We start from the raw sequence: 21,458 nt of genomic DNA, 5'->3' as shown, positions 1-21,458 counted from the left end.
CTCAGAACATCTCCGCTAAAGTCAATTTTTCGAAAAATCCACGCAAAAAAAACTCCCCACAACATATCAGAAATATTATTCGTAGAGACTTGAACTACAAAGACGGCATTCATATCCATACAAAACTATAATGGTAAGAAATTATGCTTGTGTATGTAAATATATATTATAGAGTAAGGATTTCATTGGCTTTCCCTTCAAGTAATTTTTCCATAGTGCTCACGTGTCCGCACCAATCGTTCAATCTGGAAACCATTGTCGCTATCTGGGTTCGATCTAACACTCTGGGTTGCACCCAAGTCATGTTTACGGTACTATCAACCTGGAAACATGAATATTAAATTACTTTTGGGCAGAACTGATGCGAAAATTTTGATTTTTCAAATTCGACTAGTAGGCAGCAGAGGCGCATTTAGAATCTCAGCTAAGGGCGCAGGACAACTCATGGGAAATATTGATTGAATTCAAACAAAAATGAATCAATTAATTAAATTGAAAACATTAAAAACTATAAATAAAAACGAATTCTGATCAGTATCTGTGTGCCCCTTGTTTATATGAAGATATTATCTTGAAATCATACAATGATTTGACCTGTAATGTATCAATAATTATTTATATTTACATATATTAGTACCTGATCTATAGCCCCCTTAACTAACCCTTGAGACAAAGCTTTCATAACCAGAAGCTCAATTTCATTAATAGGCAATTTCGTTTCTCTGGCAATTTCAGCAAATGATAACTGTCGATCATGTGATGGTCTCTTAAATGTCATCTAGAACAAAAAAAGTATTAAGAGAGAATCCAGAATGGCTGTTTTATATAAAACTACCTCCATAAGACATAGTAAAGAAATTTTTTGTCTCAAAAATAATTCCTGCGCTGCCAGATCTGCAATAGAACCCCATCTAGACTTCATTTCTTCAAACTTATTTATGTCCCCCGAGTTGAAAGCATACAGTAAATCGACTAACCAACCATTCTCAGTGTTTTTTAAAGACTGCAGAACTGGATGAGCTAAAAGCTCTCCCAAATTATATACCCCCTCACCTAAAAACAAGAATATGGAATGAAAAAAAATGATTATGAAACAAAATACTCAGAAACCTACCAAGCAAAGCAGCTAAACCCAAAAAGAAAGCGTGTTGCATTTTGGCTTCTTCAGTTAAGGCATCCAAATCAATGCATCCAAGGTATCTTAACGCTGTACGATAATATTGTGCGTGATCACCCTGAATCCTGTAATACTGAGAGGCCAACAAGTAAAATCGTCCATGAACTGCTGTCACTCCATCTGCATTATCCAAAGTGGCCTCCACTTCTTCAATAATTTTTTTGGTAGCATCTAAGTCATGTAGTTTTTCCAAATATATTTGACCAGCTAAAACTACCCCAAAAACACATGGTTAAAAAATTAAACAATTTAAGAAAATCTTAAAAGTTAAAATGTGAAAAGAATATTTTTAATTTACCTTTGCATAGATTCTGAGCATCTGAATTAGATTTAACTTTGGGTTCAGTTTTCTCTAAGAATGTTGTGGCTTCCTTTGGATCCTTAAATTGTTCTATTACAAAGACTATAATTTCTACCAGCGACAAGGGATTTATCCTACGAAATTATTGTAAAACTATAAAGAATAATAATACCTACTAGGTGATTACTTCAATAAAAAAAATCTTTGGGGAAAAATTTTAGGGACGAAACGAACTCACAAATACATACGCTAACACAACGTAAACGTCACCGTAAAGGAATAGTTATTTGTGTCCCAATTTCTGTATGTAATTTGTTATAGATATGTCATGATGTCAGATACTAGATCTGGAAATTGTTAACGAGAGCGGTAGCAATACTTAGTGATCTTGTATCATAAATTATTTAATTTAATTCTATCGCATATATTAATGTTTTGTTTTAAAGCAAAGTCAATGACGTTTCTTGCAAATATAGCGAATTTAAATTTTGTCTCTTTTTATCATTCTTGTGCACTAGAACGCAATTAGTTATGTATCAACATGTGGCGATGTTAATTCATATGCAAAAAGGCGAACATTGCAATTCTACCAAATTATTTTTAGCTTGAAATTAGAGTCCCTCACGGTCACAGTAAAAAAAAATAGGTAATTTAGATAAGGGAATAGTTTGGAGCTATATCTTCGTCAATAACTATTGTAGCGATGAAGACCACAGCAGCTATAAAACATATTCTGAACATTTTTTATTAGCCAATTTTTTTAGAACTTGAAGCCAGGAAAGTGACGTCACCACAAGACCCAAACAAATGACATTACAAGATCCAGTTTCATTCAACTTAGGAATCAATAAAATCCTCTATGATTCTCAGAACCAAGAGGTTCTAAAAATGGACTCTAACTTCATGAGAACAAAAAAAATTTTGGACACAGACATACTATACAACCTTTCTCTGTCCCAAATATGAGTAGACAGTATCAAATGGCTAATGAGAGGTAATTCAAGATTCAAGGGGATAGAAATGGTCATGGGGCCTAAACCAGCATTATTGTGTTATCAGATAAACATAACTAACACTTACTTATTTTCAAATGTTTGAATGAAGTTATTATACAGCTGAATCAGGTTGTCTCCTCTTTGTAATTCTGGCCTCTTTATCAACACCATAAGTTTTAGAGTTAGCTGATGCCATAACCTAAAAATAAAATCATTCTTAATACCCACTTCATAATTCAATTAACAGAAAAAAAATGCTGATAGTTCTACAGACATAAGGACCAGCATGAATATATTTACATCTATGACATTTTCTTATGATTTCTTCCATCTTGACAGTTTGAGCACTACACACCTTAAAGAAAAAGCTATATTGTACCATTTATGGACAAAGCTCTTTTATAACATGAATCATGAAGAAGGCTATCTTATTTAATAGGGTCTATTTTCAAAATACAGAATAGAACTTAATTCAGTCATTTTAGCAAGTTATTAATACCTTTTGGATTTGCTATGAGTAATGTTAGCATAATAGTACAAATGCAGTAGGTAGATACAATGAGAAACAGAGTGCTTGAAAGATTTCAACAGATGATTTAGACTATAGAATTGGTTGAACTTTTACTATCAATTCTAAAAAGTTGTGTTACAATTGACACATCTGAGATACCCAACTTTTTACTGAACTCACTATGCCTAAATCCAGTTTTGACATTAGATTATTATTTTTGGGTATTTGTAATTTTGAATTATTAATATCTAAAGTAACGGCACTTCTGCAACAGTATATATATATATATATATTGATACTGCTTTTATTGATACAATTCCACATGAAAAATTCTGCTTTTGTGCAACATTATCCTTAAATAGAATATATATCAAATTTGACACTTAATTCTCGGCTCAAATTTAACATGAAGGCATACCACTGTTAAAAGACCACATAGTTAATATACTGCATAATAGCCACCTTTCTAGCATAGTAGGTTTCAATGAGATCATATTGCATAGTTGTTATTGTGAGCATATCCTTAAATACTAATTAATGTTCTGACATTTATTTTAGAGCTTTGTAACATCTATAAGAAAGCTCTTTCGGAACTGTTACTGTTATGCTTATGTTTACTTCATAACAGAATGCATTGCTTTCGTATTTGGGTACATCGTTTTGAACTTAAGTGTAACATCAAGATATAATAAATTACTCTGTAGGTTGCTAGTGAATGAATTAGCTATTCCTAAAGAATCTTTATGGGAATATTAACAATTTCATGTGTATTTACGAGAATGTTTGAGAAAGATTTAAAGAAATTTATGACAGAAGAGTGGCTTACTTTTTATTGTGTAATTCCTCAAGAGCCGCCCATTCTGTAACGATGTCTTTAGGGCCTTCTTTCTGTTTTCTTGCTAAATATTCAGAAATATTTTGTTGTTGGACACTAATCCCGGCCATTTTCACTAATAATGTTAATGACTTGCAACAAACTGTGAAATGTGACGTTCAGTTCGTTCTTTTCCCACATGTGACTTCTGCTCCTGAACGGGTAATCGGCCAGCAAGTTCAGGATGCCAAATTAAGAAACGATATACGTCCACGTTCTTGTTGCTCTCTAGTTCTGATATACGGTGTTGCCATTGTATGTAACATTGACAATATTTTACGTTGCTTTGGAAGCTATATCTCGTTCTTGATGTTATGGCGAAGGCAATATTACCGTGATAATAAACCATAAAAGGATAGGGAAATTTGGCAGAAAATATGCGTGATGTAGCCGGGTATTATTTAAATTTATATACAAAGGGAAAGGTCCAGACTGTAAAAAATAAAAGAATGCTTAACAAGCGTGTAAAATAATGCAGCTGCATGCGAAAAGAATAATGCAAGGACGATCTTTTGAAGATGAAAATCGCAAAACGTATGAGAACGAGAAATACAGTGCGTTTTTTTTAAAGCGCAATATAAGGTTCCAAGTATTAAAATAGTCTTCTGGTACTATTAAATTAGTATTAATAAATCAGTTGAGTTAAAAATCTTCCGTGTAGTCCTGAAAAGCAAACGTAACTTAAAAAAGACACAACAAATTCAAAAATCCACTAACATAAAGGGAATTTCATTAAAAAATATATAATGTTGGTGCTACATTCCCATACAAATGCGAGCACTGCATCTTTCAAAATAAACTTAAAATACAGGGAAGTTCCATTTTTTTGTACGGCCAAATTTTCACAGCGACTCTCTGAAAAGGGTTTCCAGAAATGTTCAATGTTCCATCCGGGATGGGACTATATATAACAAGGGAAAGAAACAAGAGCTAAAAAAAATCTAAATTTCTAAATAAGTAAACTGATAAGTTATTTCTAATATGAAAAAGTGCAAGCGTCGTCCAAAGGTGTGGGATGTACTTTCTATTCGTGCTCCTAAGATGAAGAAATGGTTTTTAATGCGAAAGAGCCCGTTTTTTAATATTTGCATGATGTAAAAAAATGATAAGTAACTTGTGATTCTGAATTACCTCTTACATAATCTAAGATACACGTCTACCAAGGCCAAGCCCCATACTTACGAACACCGGTGACTGGATACAGATAGCGAACGCATTAGTAATAGTTTGAGTTATATTGTAACCAAACCGTCCTTATCTTTAGAAATATGAATTAGAGGATAAAGTTAGCCTTTTTTAAATGAGCAATCTATGGTCGTCTCGCTTACTATTTCTTCTATCAAAATCTGCAGTCCCTGTGTACTTAGCTGAACAAGGATCAATATAAACGCCTTCTAACGTAGTATAATTCATTAAGAATGTATTAAATGAAAAGTAGCTGAAAATAAAATACCTTGGCAAGTTTTCAAAGTTCTGGTTCATCTACAGTAATGTACCATGTACCATTAAGGCAATAAGACATCCGATAAGGTTAAACAGGATATTATATTATTCGGTCAGAAATGAAGACAAAAGTTTCATAAATGTGGAAGTATGATCCACAAAATTATCGATGGATATAATGCGTGTTTATTACACTACTATGATACAATTATATTAAGAAAGAACGATTAAGCTATTTCAGCTTGCTTCACCTCACTTACATTGAATTCACGTTCAAAAACAAAGAACACATTTTTTTACCAAAGTTTATAATGAGCAGTCAATAACTAAAACAAGTCACTCTACTTTACCTGGTTGAGATAATTTTTGAACCTCCTTTGATAAGCTAAAGTGAACCCCATATCAACTCCAACGAGACTCCTTGGGTCTTCTGCAGCTTATTTTATAGAATGTTTCTTACCATTTGCTCATTGTCACACAGTTCTATTTTTTGCTAAAAACTTCTCTTTACGAAGTTCTCAAACCTAAGGCTCTTCCAATTCCTATCAGTTATTTTTCTAATTTTCCTATACAATAAAAATGTCAAAAGAAAATAGCTTAAATTTGAATATATGCAAAGTGCTTTCCGTACCAGTAGAACCACAACAACCATTATTGCTACTGGTCCCATTTGTTAATTGAGGTATGAAATGAACTTACTTACCTGCTTACTTACCCTAATAATATTTACTTTTGTTGAAATCTTGTTTTTAGACGAGGTTTTTTAATTACGACTAGATATTTCACGCATCCACTGCACGGTGTGTGGTTCATTGATTTATTTTAATACATTCAAAAGGTAATACGAAACACATGAAGCACATTTCATATAAGAATCGTTCTTTCTTTAATCCTCGGTGGCCATTAAAACACCATTAAAAACTTCTCATAAATAAGTACACTTTCAAATAAAATTTCGTATTGATCTCCCTGTTATTAGGGGGATATGTTTCTCTTTGATTTTCTGTGTCTACAGAAAAAACTAATTTCAACTGAGCAAACAAAAAAAATCACTGGATGCTAGTAAAACTCATTTTCGCTGGAATGGTTGGAACCCTCGTTCCTAACGCCAGATATGTTTGACATGGAGAGTTCTAAAGCCAACCCCATTGCATTTGACCGAGTTTCTGGGCCTATGAAAGCTAAAAAAAATCCTATTATTAGGTAGGCATTATATACTGAATACTACATATAATATAGTTTTATCAATTAAAATCTTTTTCTTATTTATATAAGATTTTCTCAACATGGGAATTTCGAAAACTATTGGAACCAACACTGAACCTTTATGAAAGAAAAACTGCTCTTTTTTTATTTACAAAAAGTTCGATTTATATCCGGAAATTTTCCGAAACAACCGAAGGTAACGAAAATATCTTGGATGATAAAGAGGTGAAATGCTAGTGTCACGACTTTTCCTACATTTAATTGACTTTGTTTGTCTGTTTTTCGAAATTTTCATTGTTATGAGTCGAATTTGGAACACCCTGTATATATGCAGCCCTCGACACGCCGTACATAAATTTATATCAGAAAATTTCTGCAATGGCTTATATTAGTACTTACTGTAGATACATATATTATAAATACATAATAAGTTTTAGAACAAAACGAAGTGTGTCATTATCCCCAAATCACAAGAGATCTCCGTCTCATAAGTAGAGTTGCAAGATTCAAAATTTTCACAGAAAATTAAAAGCCCCGTGAAAGATTTATGTCCAAACCATTTTTATTAATAAATAAGATTTTTTACAGGATATTTCCTTATATTGTGTGGAGAAGAATAGGGCGTTTTCTTTGTACAAGGCGAGTTGTTGATGTTTGGGGAATGGGGAAAGAACTGCTGTTTTAGGGATTAATTTAAAACCACCAGTTTTTTCTTTATTTCGTGGCTTATTAAATATTTTACTAAAACAAAATTTTAACGTAAAGTGCCATGGAATCACTCAGATTCACTTATTTTGAATGACAATGACAATTAAAATCCTTTACGTAAGCTAAAAATAATCTTTTTTGGTGAAAATATTAATTTTTACGAAATCTTGCCGAATTATCTCTTCAATACGAATTAAATTTTCATGATAATACAAATATTAATTTTTAATGTGTAGAACTGTTAAAATTCATATACATTGTATCCAAGATAAGCATGTCCAGCATGGCATTGAAATGAAATCATCATTTGCGGAATTAACTTTCCATATCCCCAATAGGGAGAAATATTTAAATTCAAAGATACGTATTATTTCGTATCGTGCATCGTTACCGTGATTCAGCCGGTGAGCTGAACGCTTGCAAAAAAGGCTGGTAGGTTTTTTGTTGTATCATCGTTATTGTTCGACCTATGACTGATACCTTTGCAAAAAAAACGTTGTAAAGGTTTTTGTATGTTTCGTATCAATATCGTTTCTTCGAGTTAGTTGTATGTCAGCGCTTCGTCAAATAAGATGTTCGTTATACGGAATAAATTAATAATCTGGATAATCAGACATTTTTTTGTTTTAAAGGCGCGTGTGGTACGTCACCCCAATGTGCGTCTCATGTAACTGTCATTTAGTGTCATATGTCGTAGTGCGTGTCATCAAAACATTTTTTTCTTTTTCCGGTGAAAGTAAAACTTGTGGTGCTCAATTGTGTTAAATCGTTACCTTAGGTCGTTTTTTCACATGGGAAGGTGCGATAAGATATAAGGAACAAGGCTTTACAAGTGGAAGGGGCTCTTCTAAGTCACGCAGGACGTCGTTAAATGGTCGTACGTACAGAGTGGGTCGATGGGGGTGACAGATTTGGGTAAGATGTGATCAAAAATTGTTTTAATAATCTTCTAGTGCAGTTTTGTTAACGGTATTACGCGGCATATTTCTGAGAAATTATTTCTAAAAATGTAATGAAAACCCCTACTCTCTGTCTATATCCGATACATTGTACATTTATTAGATATATATTCTTGCATTAATACCAATTTTCCTGAATTTTTGAATATGCGTGCATTACCGCTCTGAACAGCGGGGTGTCTCTTTGATACAATGGTGAAAACTACCAAACGAAACTTACTAGTTGGTGTAGATCCTCTATCCAAAAAGTCGGGTAACGTTTGTAAAACGAGCGCTAGACACTGAGCAACACTGTAACTTGGAGCACAAGACAGAGCAGGAGTTAACCCTTCATGGTCAACAGCTAAGACATTAGCCCCTTTCTTTAATAGTTGTCGAGTTACATCTACTAGTCCGTTGCGAGCCGCTAAGTGAAGTGGCCTATAGTCATTAACATGCAAAAAAATTCGATACCTATTAATGTACTTAAAAAAAAGTACTTACGTTTTTTTCTCATTATTAACTAGATCGACTATTTTATCATCTTGACAACGCTCTAATATTAATAAGGCAGTCTCATGGTGCTTCTTAAGGCACGCCCAATGTAAGGCAGTATTACCGTCTTTATCACAGGCTGATAAGTCTACGTTGCAGTCCATTAGTAATTCTGTAACGTGGTATGCTCTAATAGGATCAAGTCCACGTTAAGATAGCAGAGTACGGTGATATTTGTCAACTAAATCGTTGACTTGTCACACTATTTGTTAAGTTACGTTAAACAATTTGGGAATTTTTAGCGACATACTAAATTTATTTTTCACCCTCTATTTGTCTAAATATTTACTGAAATTAAGCTGTTGCTATTATTATTCAATCAAACCCATAGTTTTTAATATAGGCTTAACAAGTCCTTATTTTAGAGCAAACTGTATGACCAACCGCTAATGAGATTCTTTCTAGAACGAAGTTTATATTTTTTGCAAATCGAAAAGCGTAGTTTAAAATAACTTGTAGTTTGACTAACTTGGACTTACTGTCCTCTTTCCTACACCACTTACCGGCTATACAAGATTGACCATACTGGGCAGATGCAATCAAAGGAGTCCGTCCTTCTTCGTCAACCACCTGGGGATTCGCCCCATGCTTCAAAAGGAGATTTGCACACTCAGTGTGACCGTGCAAAGCCGCTATGTGAAGTGGATTTCTCTGTTTTTCATCCTTCAAGTGAACGATTTTGTCACCGAAATAGGTAAGAAGATGTTCGAGACAAGTATGGGAACCCGAGAAACTACAATCGTTGAGGTTAAGCCTAGATTATAGTACGACGTGGCAAGAATTACCAGGCGCAATGCGCTGCCGAGTATAAATTTCCCTGCAACTCACTAAAAAGTTGTTTCGAAAGAAGATATTCCAGGCAGTGAGCGTGACCTGTGAAAATTGAAAACCAAGGAATTTTATTATTTTGAAATTGTAAGACTTTACCATGATAGCAGGCCCAATGCAAGACTGTACATTCCTGATTGTCTTTACTTAAAATATCTTCTACCGACATATATTCCATGATCAGTTGTAGACAATTCAAATGACCGCAAGCCGCTGCCAAATGGAGAACTGTTTTACCATTCACATCACGAGTTGTCACATCCGTGTTGCTGGACAATAACAATTGTACGGCATTGTGGTGACCATTTACAACCTAAAGCAACGTAGCAATTTATCACAATTCTACTCGTCTCTTAAGATACTGAATACTAAGTACAATTAAGCTCAGTTATATATCTTCATCTTAAATTCCACCTCTTGTTAAAATAGAGATTTCTACAGATAAACAATTTAATACGGTAATTTAAAAATTAGACACATAATTGGCCCTAAGAGTAGCAAGAAAATCACACTGTCTATTTTTCGCCATTACGAAATTTGAAGCGTTTTACTTCCCACTTTTTCGTCAGAACACAGGCTAAGCTTAATTCTAAGCGAGGCTTAAGTTGATAGTTTAGCATGTAAGATTGTCAATTTAAGCTACACTTAGATACAAACTCAACTTGTGGGCGTACGAAGAATATGGAAGTTAATGATGAAAGGGTTGTGAAAAGTGCTCTGAAAAAATGGTAGATACTAAATAAGAAATCAATAATGATCATAGTCTACGTAATTTTACGTTTAAAGGAATTTCTGTAGACATCGTGAAATTGAGCGGGTGGCATGATTTGTTTCCATAGAAATGATTTTTCAGATAAGGTTAACGGCAACTATAGACATTTGAAATAAGAAAGTTGATCGGAAACTTGGCTAATTTAAGGTGTTTGTTAAGGGTATGGTAATACTAACTGATATACCCACGGGTTAAAAGTTATGAATCACCCGTGGTGGTCCGCTTTGAATGTCACACTATTCATCAAAATTTGATTAGAATTTTTTTAACTCACCGCTCTAAAAAGACAAGAGTGCTCATCCATGTCAACAATATTTGGATCGGCTCCACACCTCAAAAGCACTTCCACACAGTCAAGATGATTGCCTGATACGGATAGCATAAGTGCTGTTCTCTGTTGCCTATCTACCTTGTTAACCACCTGTAATGCAAATCTGCGTATTGACCTGAATTTGTTAATATCTACGTGAATTCTAAATTAATTTGGAAAAACCAATTTTTGTATTTTTGATTAAATCAAGATACGCATTTGGTATTCATCTAGATGCGTCACATTACTCCAAGTAATGTACGACTTGTTTGTAAAATAATTTTTAAGAGTGAGAAGAAACGTAGAAACTACTCGTATGGTCAAAGCGATTCACTGCCTCCTCGACAAAATCTGAAAAAATAATTTTCAATACCTCTTGGTCCTCGCTATTGTGCAATAACAATGTCAGACACTGCGAATGTCCGTTTTTGGCACTGTAGTGGACGGCAGTCATTACATTTATATTATCACAATGGGATACTTTAGCCCCAGCTCTTAAGAGGAAGTGAAGACATTGAACATGACCTTCTCGAGCAACTAGGATCAAGGGTGTTATGCCTACAAAGAAAATGAAAAAAAAATGGCGAAGAGCCAGCAGTACATTCACTTAAACCAATGCCCTTTTTACAGTGAGATTTTTTTGAGCACGTAATATGTATATTAAAAACATATCTTATTGCATTGATATCTACCGTGTGGCTACGGCGGATTTACAGCATTTTTTTTAATGAACAGAAAATTCAATATTATATCCAGGAATAAGAATACATTACTCTTGCTTGGGTGTTCCCAATAGAAAACGTTATAAATAAAAGCTTACGGAACAACGTAAACTTTATTAAATAATTGCTCACCTTGGTCATTGCATATATTTACATCATTGCACTTATTTAGAACAGCTTTTAAAACATCGACGTTGCCCAATTTTGCCTAAAAAGGATGCAAAACGCCTAAATCGTGTAGTACGAACAAATCCTGAATAGTTTACCGACAAGTGTAGAGGGGTTACGTCGGGCGATCCTCTTTCTTTTCCAAATACCGACTCTTCGGTCACGTTTAGCAACAAATTAACACCCTCCACATTTCCACAAGCGATAGCATAATGTAGCGCAGAAAACCCTAAATCATATTTAATACCCGTAAATAAGATATTATTTATAAATTTCGAGGTCCTCTCCTAACCTCTGATATCCCAAATTTTGGGATCGGCTTTATGATTTAACAAATACTCCACACATTTGGCCTCATGATCATAGGCAGCTGCAAGATGCAGTGGGGTGCATCCTTCTATATCTCTAAATGAATGAGACAAAATAAAACAAACGGCAAAGTCTATACGAAGTCACTAGGAACGATGTTTAAATTGTATAATCAAGATTTGCACCACGCATTGCAACACAATAACAAAATATACAGGGTGATTTTTAAGTTGTGGATTTCCTTTCACCAAAAAATATAGCTAAAAAAGTGCGTATATTTTCCTTTAGCATTTTTTGAAACTTAAAAAATGTTTATTCATGAATTTCTTCAGAACTGCTTAAAGAATTTGTATGAAATTTGAAGCTGTTGATAAGTACCGGGGATACATTTTAATCGATATTTTTTTATTAGCGACCGCATTGTATATTGCAAATTACTTATTGAATAACATTCTTTCTTAATAAATGATGAAAGCTTGTGTTCGATAAAAAAATGCTAACTACTGGATAAAATTTAGTTCTCGTGTTCCTGCGAGCGACTTCGTATACACGGTTGGCCATATTTCACAATGACTCAATTACCAGTAAACGAAATAAGTTAGTAAATGCTGGATTTAGTTTGACCTTTTACATAACGTAAAATATAATATTTCTGAACGAATTTCATTTGCCTGTATCCATTATGCAGCAGTGATAATATAAATATGTTAATGATCCTAAGAAAATAATATAAAAGGCACTGCATTTAAGGCCCTGTAAAATAACATCATCACTACTTGAAAGTGAACGACAACATGGATAAATTATAGTAGGCCCACAGAAAGTATTAATTTTGGTGTTTTACAGAATTCCAAAAACAAAAGTGTTCTAACTTTTTTAGTTCTCCTGTAATTGGGTTGTTTCAGTCATAATGTCATAGTAAAATAAGCAAGCTATTACGAGATATTGTACTAACCTGTCATTGATGGGACTGCCAATACCAACCAAGGTAAACACGCACTGAAAGTGACCTTGTGCTGCAGCATAGTGCAGCGGCAAGCGTTCAAAGTTATCCTTTAATTTGAAATCGGCAGTGTTGCTTGTGAGGAGATCTAAACATTCGATGGAACTATAACGGAATTATTTAAAATTCGCGAAATACTTTAATCTGTACTGTACTAACCCTTTGTAGGCAGCACAATGAGTTGGAGTTCTTCCGCTATCATCTCTCTCATTTAGATTAACACCGGTTTGTAAAAACTTCCTACAGCACTCGACGTAGCCAGAAAGACAGCACATGTGCAAAGGTGTTCTGCCTTCATACCTAAAATAAAACTCTACTGTGTTACTATGAATTGCTTTCGAGACTTTACCATTACCCTCTTTTGGCAGGACTAGCCCCATAACTCAACAAAGTATTGGCTAAAATGTCATGTCCATATTGTGCAGCTATGTGCAAGGAAGTTGATCCACTTTTATCTGCGCAATCTATTAAGGCTCCTTTGTCGATTAATGTTTTGCTCCTGGTAAACCTAAAAATTCATTTCTTATACACGTTACGAATTGACCATTTGAAAATGAAAGATTGACAACGACATTGAGAACAATAATATTTTTCTATTCGCGTACGTGAAATGATACGTTCTCAAATCGATTTTCAGGTCAGACGCCTTTATCCCAAATATCTATTTATTAAATAGAATATCTACCATTTTGTGGATCACACTATATTCGTAATACTTTTCAACATTCCATTTGGCCTTTTGCGGGAAACTTCTTCATTAGCTCGCTACTGTGACTGCGAGATGAGATTGCATTCAGAACCTCTTATATACCTCTTTAAGGTTACCGTATATTATTTACTCTATTTACTAAATACTAGGCTTACCTCCCATAAATAGCTGTCATATGGAGTGGGGTCCTGCCATCAGAGCTGCATTTATTTAAATCAACTCCTTTCTCCAGCAAAAAAGCCAAACAGTCAACGCCATGTGTGGATGCAGCTGCCACATGCAACGGTGTTTGACCTAAACAGTTAAATTGTTTGATGGTTAATACAAGGTTAATAAAACCCGGGTATATAGCGTTATATTTCTTCACGCGACGGTAGAAATATTGATTTTCATCAAAAATATAGATTAAAACTTTTCCTTGTTATTCACATAATTTGGAAATCCGTTATATTTATACATCTAATATACTAGTTTTAAAAGCGGCGATAAAATGAGCAATTATAAAGCCATAAAGTAATCAGTGAGATGAAATTGCTTCAAAATATGCTCAGTAAATTATAAACCTAACTTGAATTATCCGGATATATATGGTAAATTAGCCTTCTGTTGTCGTATTAAAAAAACTGACCAGGAACAATATTAATTCCTTCAATTTAATTAAAATCTAATGATGCAAATGTTTGTATTTGGATATACCTTATAAGGCAATGTGGCAATTTCTTATAGAATTGCAGGTTGAAACATTGTAAAAGCACTTTTAGTATTTTAACACGTTGTACACGATAATGCAACCTCTGAAGTAGCATTTAAATAACTTTAATGTAACATTAAAATTTTTGGCAATAGGCGATTCCGGCTCACCGCTGTAGTAACATCACGATATGTCTAGTAGTATGTGCTTTCTTCTATATCTTCTCTTAGTTTATTATACAGTATGAACAGGTTTCCACAGCGTTTAAGGGCCTCCGCAGACTAACGACTGTGTATCGGCCGACAGCTTCGTCGGTTGCTTATATGGGATAAAGAAATATGTACATGAGTGCGTCCATTCACCAATTCTAGATTGGTAGATAAATGCATGTATAAGAATGATGCACCCTGATCCGACTAAACTATCCGCTGATCATTTAGTCTGCAGTCTGCGAGAAGCCTAAGATATATTAAATTAGTAAATAATGTAATCAAAAGTCTACTTACCTCTAAAATTAACCGTTTCTAGATCAGCGTTTGCGGCAGCTAACTCTTGGCAACAAGTTAGATGTCCGTTAAGACAGGCTACATGTAACGGGGTATTACCATATGCATTTTGGATATTTACGTCGGCCCCAGCGTTTATTAAAATGTTCGCAACCGATTCTAGCCCTAAAAAAATTTTCAGCAATTATTCGGTTTAAATCTATATATATACTTCTCCAATTTATTACAAATTTTAGTTCCTAATGGAAAGAAGATGTTTTCCCTACGTAAATAATTGACCAAAACAACGGACAGATTATAATTATAACGATAATATTTACCTCCTGAAATCGCGCATGCAATTGTATATGTCCCTACGTGTACGGGCCCTAGTTTATCCATTAGGATAGGACTTTAGTTATTCCGTGTTAGATCAGCGTAGATGTCGTCTCGTCGGAAAATCGCGGTATAATAAATAAGGTTTAATAATTTGGACCTGGACCACTCCATAACATCAGCCAATAGGGTGGCTTCTGTTTGACTACGTTAACGTTTTAATTTACGGAATTTGTGTTTTATCGTCCAGGTATAGTTAGATGTAGTTAATGCCGCCTTATCACCCTACCAATTTAACTGAATATTTTTCACTGATAGAGGTAGACTGAACGCATGTACTATGTATTGGTTACATGTCTTATCCTGCATTGTGAATTTCATTTGAAGCATCGGCGACTTGTCTATACCTAATAATATGCGAAGTGGAAAGGCTGCCCTTGCGCAAGAGATCTCCTTGCCTCATTAAAATTTAGAGTCATTAAAATTGTTGGTGCTAACTACATATAGTGACCGATTGATGAACGTGACTTACCGTTTGCTGCCGCTACATGTAACGGAGTATATTGATTCCTGTCCTTGGCATCTATTTCGGCCCCACATGTCAGTAAAAGTTCTATAGTGCCAATATGACCCATCTGAACTGCACAATGCAAAGGTCTAGAAAGACATGATAATATGCGACTCTTACTATACTATTATCAATACTATACAGTGCAGTGTTTTAAATGTACAACATAGGATTTCATTTGTATAATTTTTAACCTCATGTTGGGTTTTGGTTTTTTAGAATTCTATCTATGAAACATGACAGACCTAAATTTTGAAATCCGTAATTTACAATTATTTGTCAATTACGCCAAAAAAGCATATAAATATACCGAAAAATTAATATATTTAGGAAGTTGCTTGGCTACAAATAAAGGCGATTCCGAGCAATTAATGAAAAACAACAATTTGCAGCCCTTAGTTTTGTCCATTGTTATTAGAACAAATCTCTTTTTTGGATTTTAATCCCAACTACTCAACGTCTATTGTTTTAAACTTAAGGTATTTGTAGAATTTTAGTAACGTAATCCTTAAGAGGACATTATTTTCCAGTTCAAGAACATTTCTATTATTGTTTTTTAGCCACTACGACAAATCGTTTTTTGAGTTTGGCCTGGCATTTGTAATTTATATTTCGAAAGCTCGTTTTGTTATTAAAATAACAATGGATAAACTCCGTGGGTACAGTTGACCTGAAAAGGATGTAGGTCGAATCTGAAACACCTATACGTTGCTTCAAGAAAATTCTGTAAAATCCAAGTAATATAAACGAACGTTAGACAAACAAGGACACCGTGATATAATTAAAACGAATTAATTTCTTTAAATCAACAAGCACTGCATTCAATCCCATATTGGCCGAAATTGCTATGAGGTAAATGGATTATTATCACTATTAATAAAATATGTAATACGTTAATGTTAATGGGTAAAAATTAACGGGTATTAGCTTTATTTATTGATACCGACTTTAAAAAGTTTTAGCCAAGTCCCTATTTATAACTCCCTCATTAGTTTTGCTTACCTACAATCCTTCTTATCACACGCATTAACAATACATCCTTTATTAATTAACATCTCAGCTACAAAGGTATTTCCATTATACGCAGCATGGTGTAAAGCTGTTCTTCCAGATCGGTCTGTAACATTTGGATTAGGAATACAATTTAAAAGTTTTTCCACACAGTTGTATGCATCATGGGCTGCTGCAATATGCAATGGAGTTTGCCACAACCTAAAAAAACATTGAAGGCAACATTTCACCATTAATTAATATTCCAAAAATTAGGTTTCAAGACAGTGTTTCCTATAGTTCTGCAGAAATGTTTAACGGAACCTCGTCGGAATTATACTAATACTATTGTAACACATATAAACGACATAAATAATAATTTTAGTATTTCTAGAAGATCATACAGTTAGACTAAATCGTCATATATTTACAAGATAATAAAGTCAGTAATTGGTGGAAGATACAACATCCTCTAGTGAGTTTTGAGAAAATATATTTCGTTGCCGTTGAACGTGAAAAATTTTATGAAATATAAAAAAATTATAAATAATTAAAACCTTCGAGCAAAAATATATGTTCTGAGGTTTAATTACCGGTTAAATCGGTAAATTTCAATCAGAATAGCAATTTTTTTTAGTTTAATTTCGAGATTTAAACGATTAAACATTTTTAAACTCTAGCGGAAGGACTAAATTCGGTCGTTCTAATTCAGCATATAGTAACCCACCATATTTAAATGAGTTTCTAATAATGGCTTGCTGTATTAGGGCCAATAAGCCTCCACATGCTAATGAATATGTTGAAAGATCTTGAAGGAGGTGCTATTCAACTGTTGTAAAGTTCCAATTTATTCTACTCAGTATGTCGATCTATTTTATAAACCAGACGCTGCTATCAAAGTAAAGTTGGGAGCCTTCAAATATTTGAGGTTTTTGATTGGGAGCTCAATGTTCTAAACAAAATTCTGAAGAGAGACTTCACAAGAATTTGCTCCCATTGTATAGAACAAGGACGATACAAAAATTTGTCATACTATTACTCCATAAATTCCACAAATGTGATAAAACATACCTGTCGCGGGCAGACACATCTGCTTGATACTTCAGCAGGATATCTACAGTATCCTCTGAATTAATTGCACATGCCCTATGCAGAGGGGTCACCCATTTGTTATCTTTAGCATTTACACGAGCCCCATGTTCAAGTAAAACATACGCCATTTGCGATTCACCCTTAAAAGCAGCGGCGTGTAACGGAGTCCGTTTCTCACAATCTAAAAAAAAATATTTTTTTATTTTAAGGAGATATCTATATTAAAATAAATTTGTAAAATATAATTAGCGTCAACACTTAAGTGTGGCAACAAATAACAATAAATTCACAGATAGGAGCAAGGTCGCCCCTATCAAATCCTCCTGTGAGGGCCATCCAAATATGTATCTGATGCACTCATAAAAATCTCCTTTATTTGGAAAGAATAGAAAAACCTTAAATACAAAAATCGATAAATATACGAGGAAAACAAAAAATCCACAGTTTTCATTAGTTTTCAAAATATCTTACTTAAAATGTAGTCGAACTCTGCCGAAATATAATTAAAAACTTCTTCCTCGAATATTTTCTGTTAATCATGGCGACAATACAGGTACATTAATTTCAAGACTCATTGTAGTGGTATTTAATAGCTATGGCCGACATCCCGGAACATATTAGGCTGTTACTTGGTTTTTGGTATAGGACTGGGCGTTTTCTGAAAGTTCGCAAGTTTTGCAACTTATTTACATTCCATATAAAAAAGTGCCTTAACAATGTCCTTCATTGTCTTCTCTCTTTATGATAAGTAGTTATTATAGGTACCATTTAAGAAAAACTAAATGCAAATCTGTCATACTATTTATGATTCACTTCCTACTGGGACATCTTTCTTAAGTCTCCCCATATTTGTTAAGTAATATTTGTATTTATGTCTTCTAAACTGTCTTAGGGTCAATGTACCTACCTAAATATAAAGTATTCAGCTTTCACAAATATATATTTCCGTTGAAATCATACATTTGTGTGCAACTTGTACATGATTTTAATAATTTAGATGGGTTTAGCATGGAGTTCAGTTTCATTGCCTATATAGCGAATATTTCTTTGAACAATAGTCTTGTGCTCAGTATCTTTGAGTTCAACTGTGTTTCTATTTGGGATAGTAATATTTTAATGGACATTTTAAACCTCCCAAGTTTACTGTATATAGAAGCAGCGTTTCCTGCACTAGATTCTGTCATTAATGAAATACTGGTGTTTCACCAACCTTGAGGGTCAGGAACGCGATAGAAACAATCTATCTGTATTCTTTTTGTACTGGCTGATTTCCTTCCAAAATGATCTCTCCAAATAACTCTCATTATTTTGCTGAATCAACTATTGGCGAATTACCGTAGTATTTTCTACTAGTGCAATTAGAGCAATTATTTTCTTAGTTGCGATTTATGGAAATTTTCTTGAGGAAAAATGTTTTTCATGGTTTCAAATAAATGTTCTGACACTAATTCAAGCACATAAGGTAATTTGACACCTCACCATGGTTTTATAAACGTGATGTGAGCATTCCACAGATTATGCAGTTACTAAAATGTTAATTTTTCTACTGAAATAAAATACCAATTTCTCTAATACTATCTCAGGAATGTACAATTATGAGCCTAAAACTAATAGTAGTTTTAGTCTAAATAGAATAACTGAATATTTAAAATTACAATTACTACACTCATGTATTTTTTTAATTAAAATTTTAAAACAACTTGATAGGAAATCTCTCAAAAAAAAATTATACATTCAGAAAGTGTTGAACACTATAGAAAGCTCAAATAACAACTTTTTGGCGTTTTTTTCCTCTTTATAATATGGTAGATCTTTAACCAAAGTGGGCAACTTGTTAAAGAAGTGTATGACAAGACACAAATAAGGCTCCAAATCTGACACTGTCATTTCTTCTTTTAATTACTCATATCAGTTCTTCACATTTGACACTTTTACCTTGAACAGCCACATCTTTCTTTACCTTTCCATTAAAGGTTGACATGATATAAAGCTCCTTAATTATTAATTTTTATAAAATAGTGTTAGAGAATGTATGATCTAAAACCTGTACCTATGAAATAGTATTCATACATTCACGAAATTGTAGACCTCACCTTCAGTTTGGCCTACACACTTTTCATTCATGTATGTTCCAATCCATACTTGTTTTCAATACTTGACAGATCAGGAAAATTTCCATTTATTAATTTTACTGACACTATGACAACAGAAAATTTTGTGTTGCCATGGAAACATAACAGAAGTCCAGCTTCTCATTGGTTAAAGAATGCAGGTATGAAATTTTCTATGAAAATATTATAGACAATTACTTGAATATTTTGAGGTGGCTCTTGAGTAAGTAAATAGTGCTTAAGGAGTCAAGTAAATAAACACTTACCTGTATAGTTGACATATTCTGGATGGACCATTAGATCCTCAACTTCAGCTACAGAACCAGAAAATATTGCTTGAATAATGAGAGGCTAAAATATGTGGTTGATAGATCGTAACTTGGAAAAAAACATTTTTTCTTTACCTGATCTTCTAGCTGCAAAATCACCATTTTTACCGTTCCTGTACCTATATACCAAATACAATATGTGTCAATGTGTGTCGTTAGGACGTCCTATTTAATCAAACTTTTAATACATTCTGCTGAACTATTATTTTGCAGAAACTCTGAAAAAAGGGCACAAACCAAACATGATAAAAATTATCAAAAACTACACTGACAGTAAACTAAACAACTCAAACTGACTGGTGCGAAGTTGAAGCTGTCATATGTATTCAATGATTGACGCGCTACGGGGCTTTGTTGCCAACGATACGGCGTTTGCAACGAACGTGACCCCAAAGGCCGTAATAGCAAGCCCGTAGAAAAAAAAAATAATAAAATTGTCTAGAATTATGCACTCAGACCAAATTAGTTTTTTTAACGTTAGCAGTAGTTTTTGTACATTGAAACGAGAATTATATATCCTGAATATAGTTATTGCATCTTGAGCGCTTCAAACTTGTGCATTTATCTCATTTCAACTCGTTAAAAGTGATGGTGTAGAGTGACAGAAAAATTCATTGGGTGCATTCCGAGGTTAATCACAATTGCTCTTATAATTAGCTTTGCTTAGTCTTTCATAAACAACTGAGCCCACACAGCGACGTTCGCAACGTTGCAATCGTAATACAAATTTGCAAAGGTATTTTCAGATTACGCCTTGTCCAAAATAAAAGTTCGCACAAAGTGAAAAATGTTCATTCTAACTTGAAAATTGACAAATTTATAGGAAAATGAGATACGAGTTAAAGTAAAATTTTCTTGTTGCGAAACTCAATAAAATAAAGCAAATTTGAATGACTTCTTGACGAAAACCTATCGTGATAATTAACTCAAAAATTAACTGTAAACCAGGGTTAATGCGTGCAATAAAACTTACACAAGATTAGGGAGTATGAAAGATGTTAGTGGCGTAGTCGGGTACGTTAAATGTCCTGAAATTCAGACACCACATAAATATGCTGCATCTGTAAATAATGCGTAATTAAAGTAGATGAGAGCAGGTCGAGACCAAATCCTCAAGAGTCAAAAAAATTTAATGCAAAAAAGCAATAAGGCTGCGAAGTATCTCTGTTATCCGCTAAAAATTCTAGAAAGGCGCTAATCGTGAGCAATTACAAAGCAGCCAGAATTAGCGACAAATAAACAAAAAAGATCCTTACACTGGAGATGAGCTGCAAACGATGTCGCTAAACTTATCAGAGAGATATATGGATTTTTATTATATTAAATA

At 33.8% G+C, this 21,458-nt stretch overlaps 2 protein-coding genes across 2 annotated transcripts; both read right to left on the bottom strand.

Annotated features, from left to right (window-relative positions):
* Positions 1-60: 60 nt before the first annotated feature.
* Rpn9 (regulatory particle non-ATPase 9) lies at positions 61-3,996 on the bottom strand. The gene is made up of 7 exons (XM_066297752.1): positions 3,811-3,996; positions 2,559-2,672; positions 1,476-1,612; positions 1,115-1,390; positions 836-1,053; positions 638-778; positions 61-322 (listed from the first exon to the last, which is right to left on the bottom strand). Exons 1-7 carry the CDS (start codon positions 3,927-3,929, stop codon positions 167-169), a joined length of 1,161 nt encoding a protein of 386 aa, XP_066153849.1. The 5' UTR covers positions 3,930-3,996; the 3' UTR covers positions 61-166.
* A 2,085-nt stretch (positions 3,997-6,081) lies between these two features.
* Positions 6,082-20,453, bottom strand: LOC136347595 (serine/threonine-protein phosphatase 6 regulatory ankyrin repeat subunit A-like). Its single transcript, XM_066297718.1, has 21 exons — positions 20,207-20,453; positions 20,069-20,153; positions 17,671-17,872; positions 16,612-16,821; positions 15,574-15,698; positions 14,727-14,891; positions 13,685-13,823; positions 13,176-13,328; positions 12,980-13,120; positions 12,773-12,925; positions 11,801-11,913; positions 11,607-11,737; positions 11,473-11,548; positions 10,992-11,176; positions 10,583-10,729; positions 9,636-9,849; positions 9,494-9,581; positions 9,212-9,441; positions 8,658-8,820; positions 8,395-8,594; positions 6,082-6,482 (listed from the first exon to the last, which is right to left on the bottom strand). Exons 1-21 carry the CDS (start codon positions 20,231-20,233, stop codon positions 6,361-6,363), a joined length of 3,069 nt encoding a protein of 1,022 aa, XP_066153815.1. The 5' UTR covers positions 20,234-20,453; the 3' UTR covers positions 6,082-6,360.
* Positions 20,454-21,458: the final 1,005 nt, after the last annotated feature.

The sequence above is a fragment of the Euwallacea fornicatus genome, chromosome 29 (genome assembly GCF_040115645.1).
Source record: "Euwallacea fornicatus isolate EFF26 chromosome 29, ASM4011564v1, whole genome shotgun sequence".
Taxonomy (NCBI): Eukaryota; Metazoa; Arthropoda; class Insecta; order Coleoptera; family Curculionidae; genus Euwallacea; species Euwallacea fornicatus.
Note: the sequence above shows the minus strand (reverse complement) of the source record. Positions and strands in the feature narration are given on the sequence as shown.

Coding starts and splice junctions, on each gene's coding strand:
- LOC136347595 (XM_066297718.1), bottom strand. CDS start 20,233: ATGGTGATTTTGCAGCTAGAAGATCAG. Junction 14,892..15,573: donor ACATGTAGCGGCAGCAAACG/GTAAGTCACGTT, acceptor AAATTTTTTTAG/GGCTAGAATCGGTTGCGAAC. Junction 13,121..13,175: donor GCTAGTCCTGCCAAAAGAGG/GTAATGGTAAAG, acceptor GTTTTATTTTAG/GTATGAAGGCAGAACACCTT.
- Rpn9 (XM_066297752.1), bottom strand. CDS start 3,929: ATGGCCGGGATTAGTGTCCAACAACAAAATATTTCTGAATATTTAGCA. Junction 2,673..3,810: donor GAGGAATTACACAATAAAAA/GTAAGCCACTCT, acceptor TTTTATTTTTAG/GTTATGGCATCAGCTAACTC. Junction 1,391..1,475: donor TGCTCAGAATCTATGCAAAG/GTAAATTAAAAA, acceptor TTTTTGGGGTAG/TTTTAGCTGGTCAAATATAT.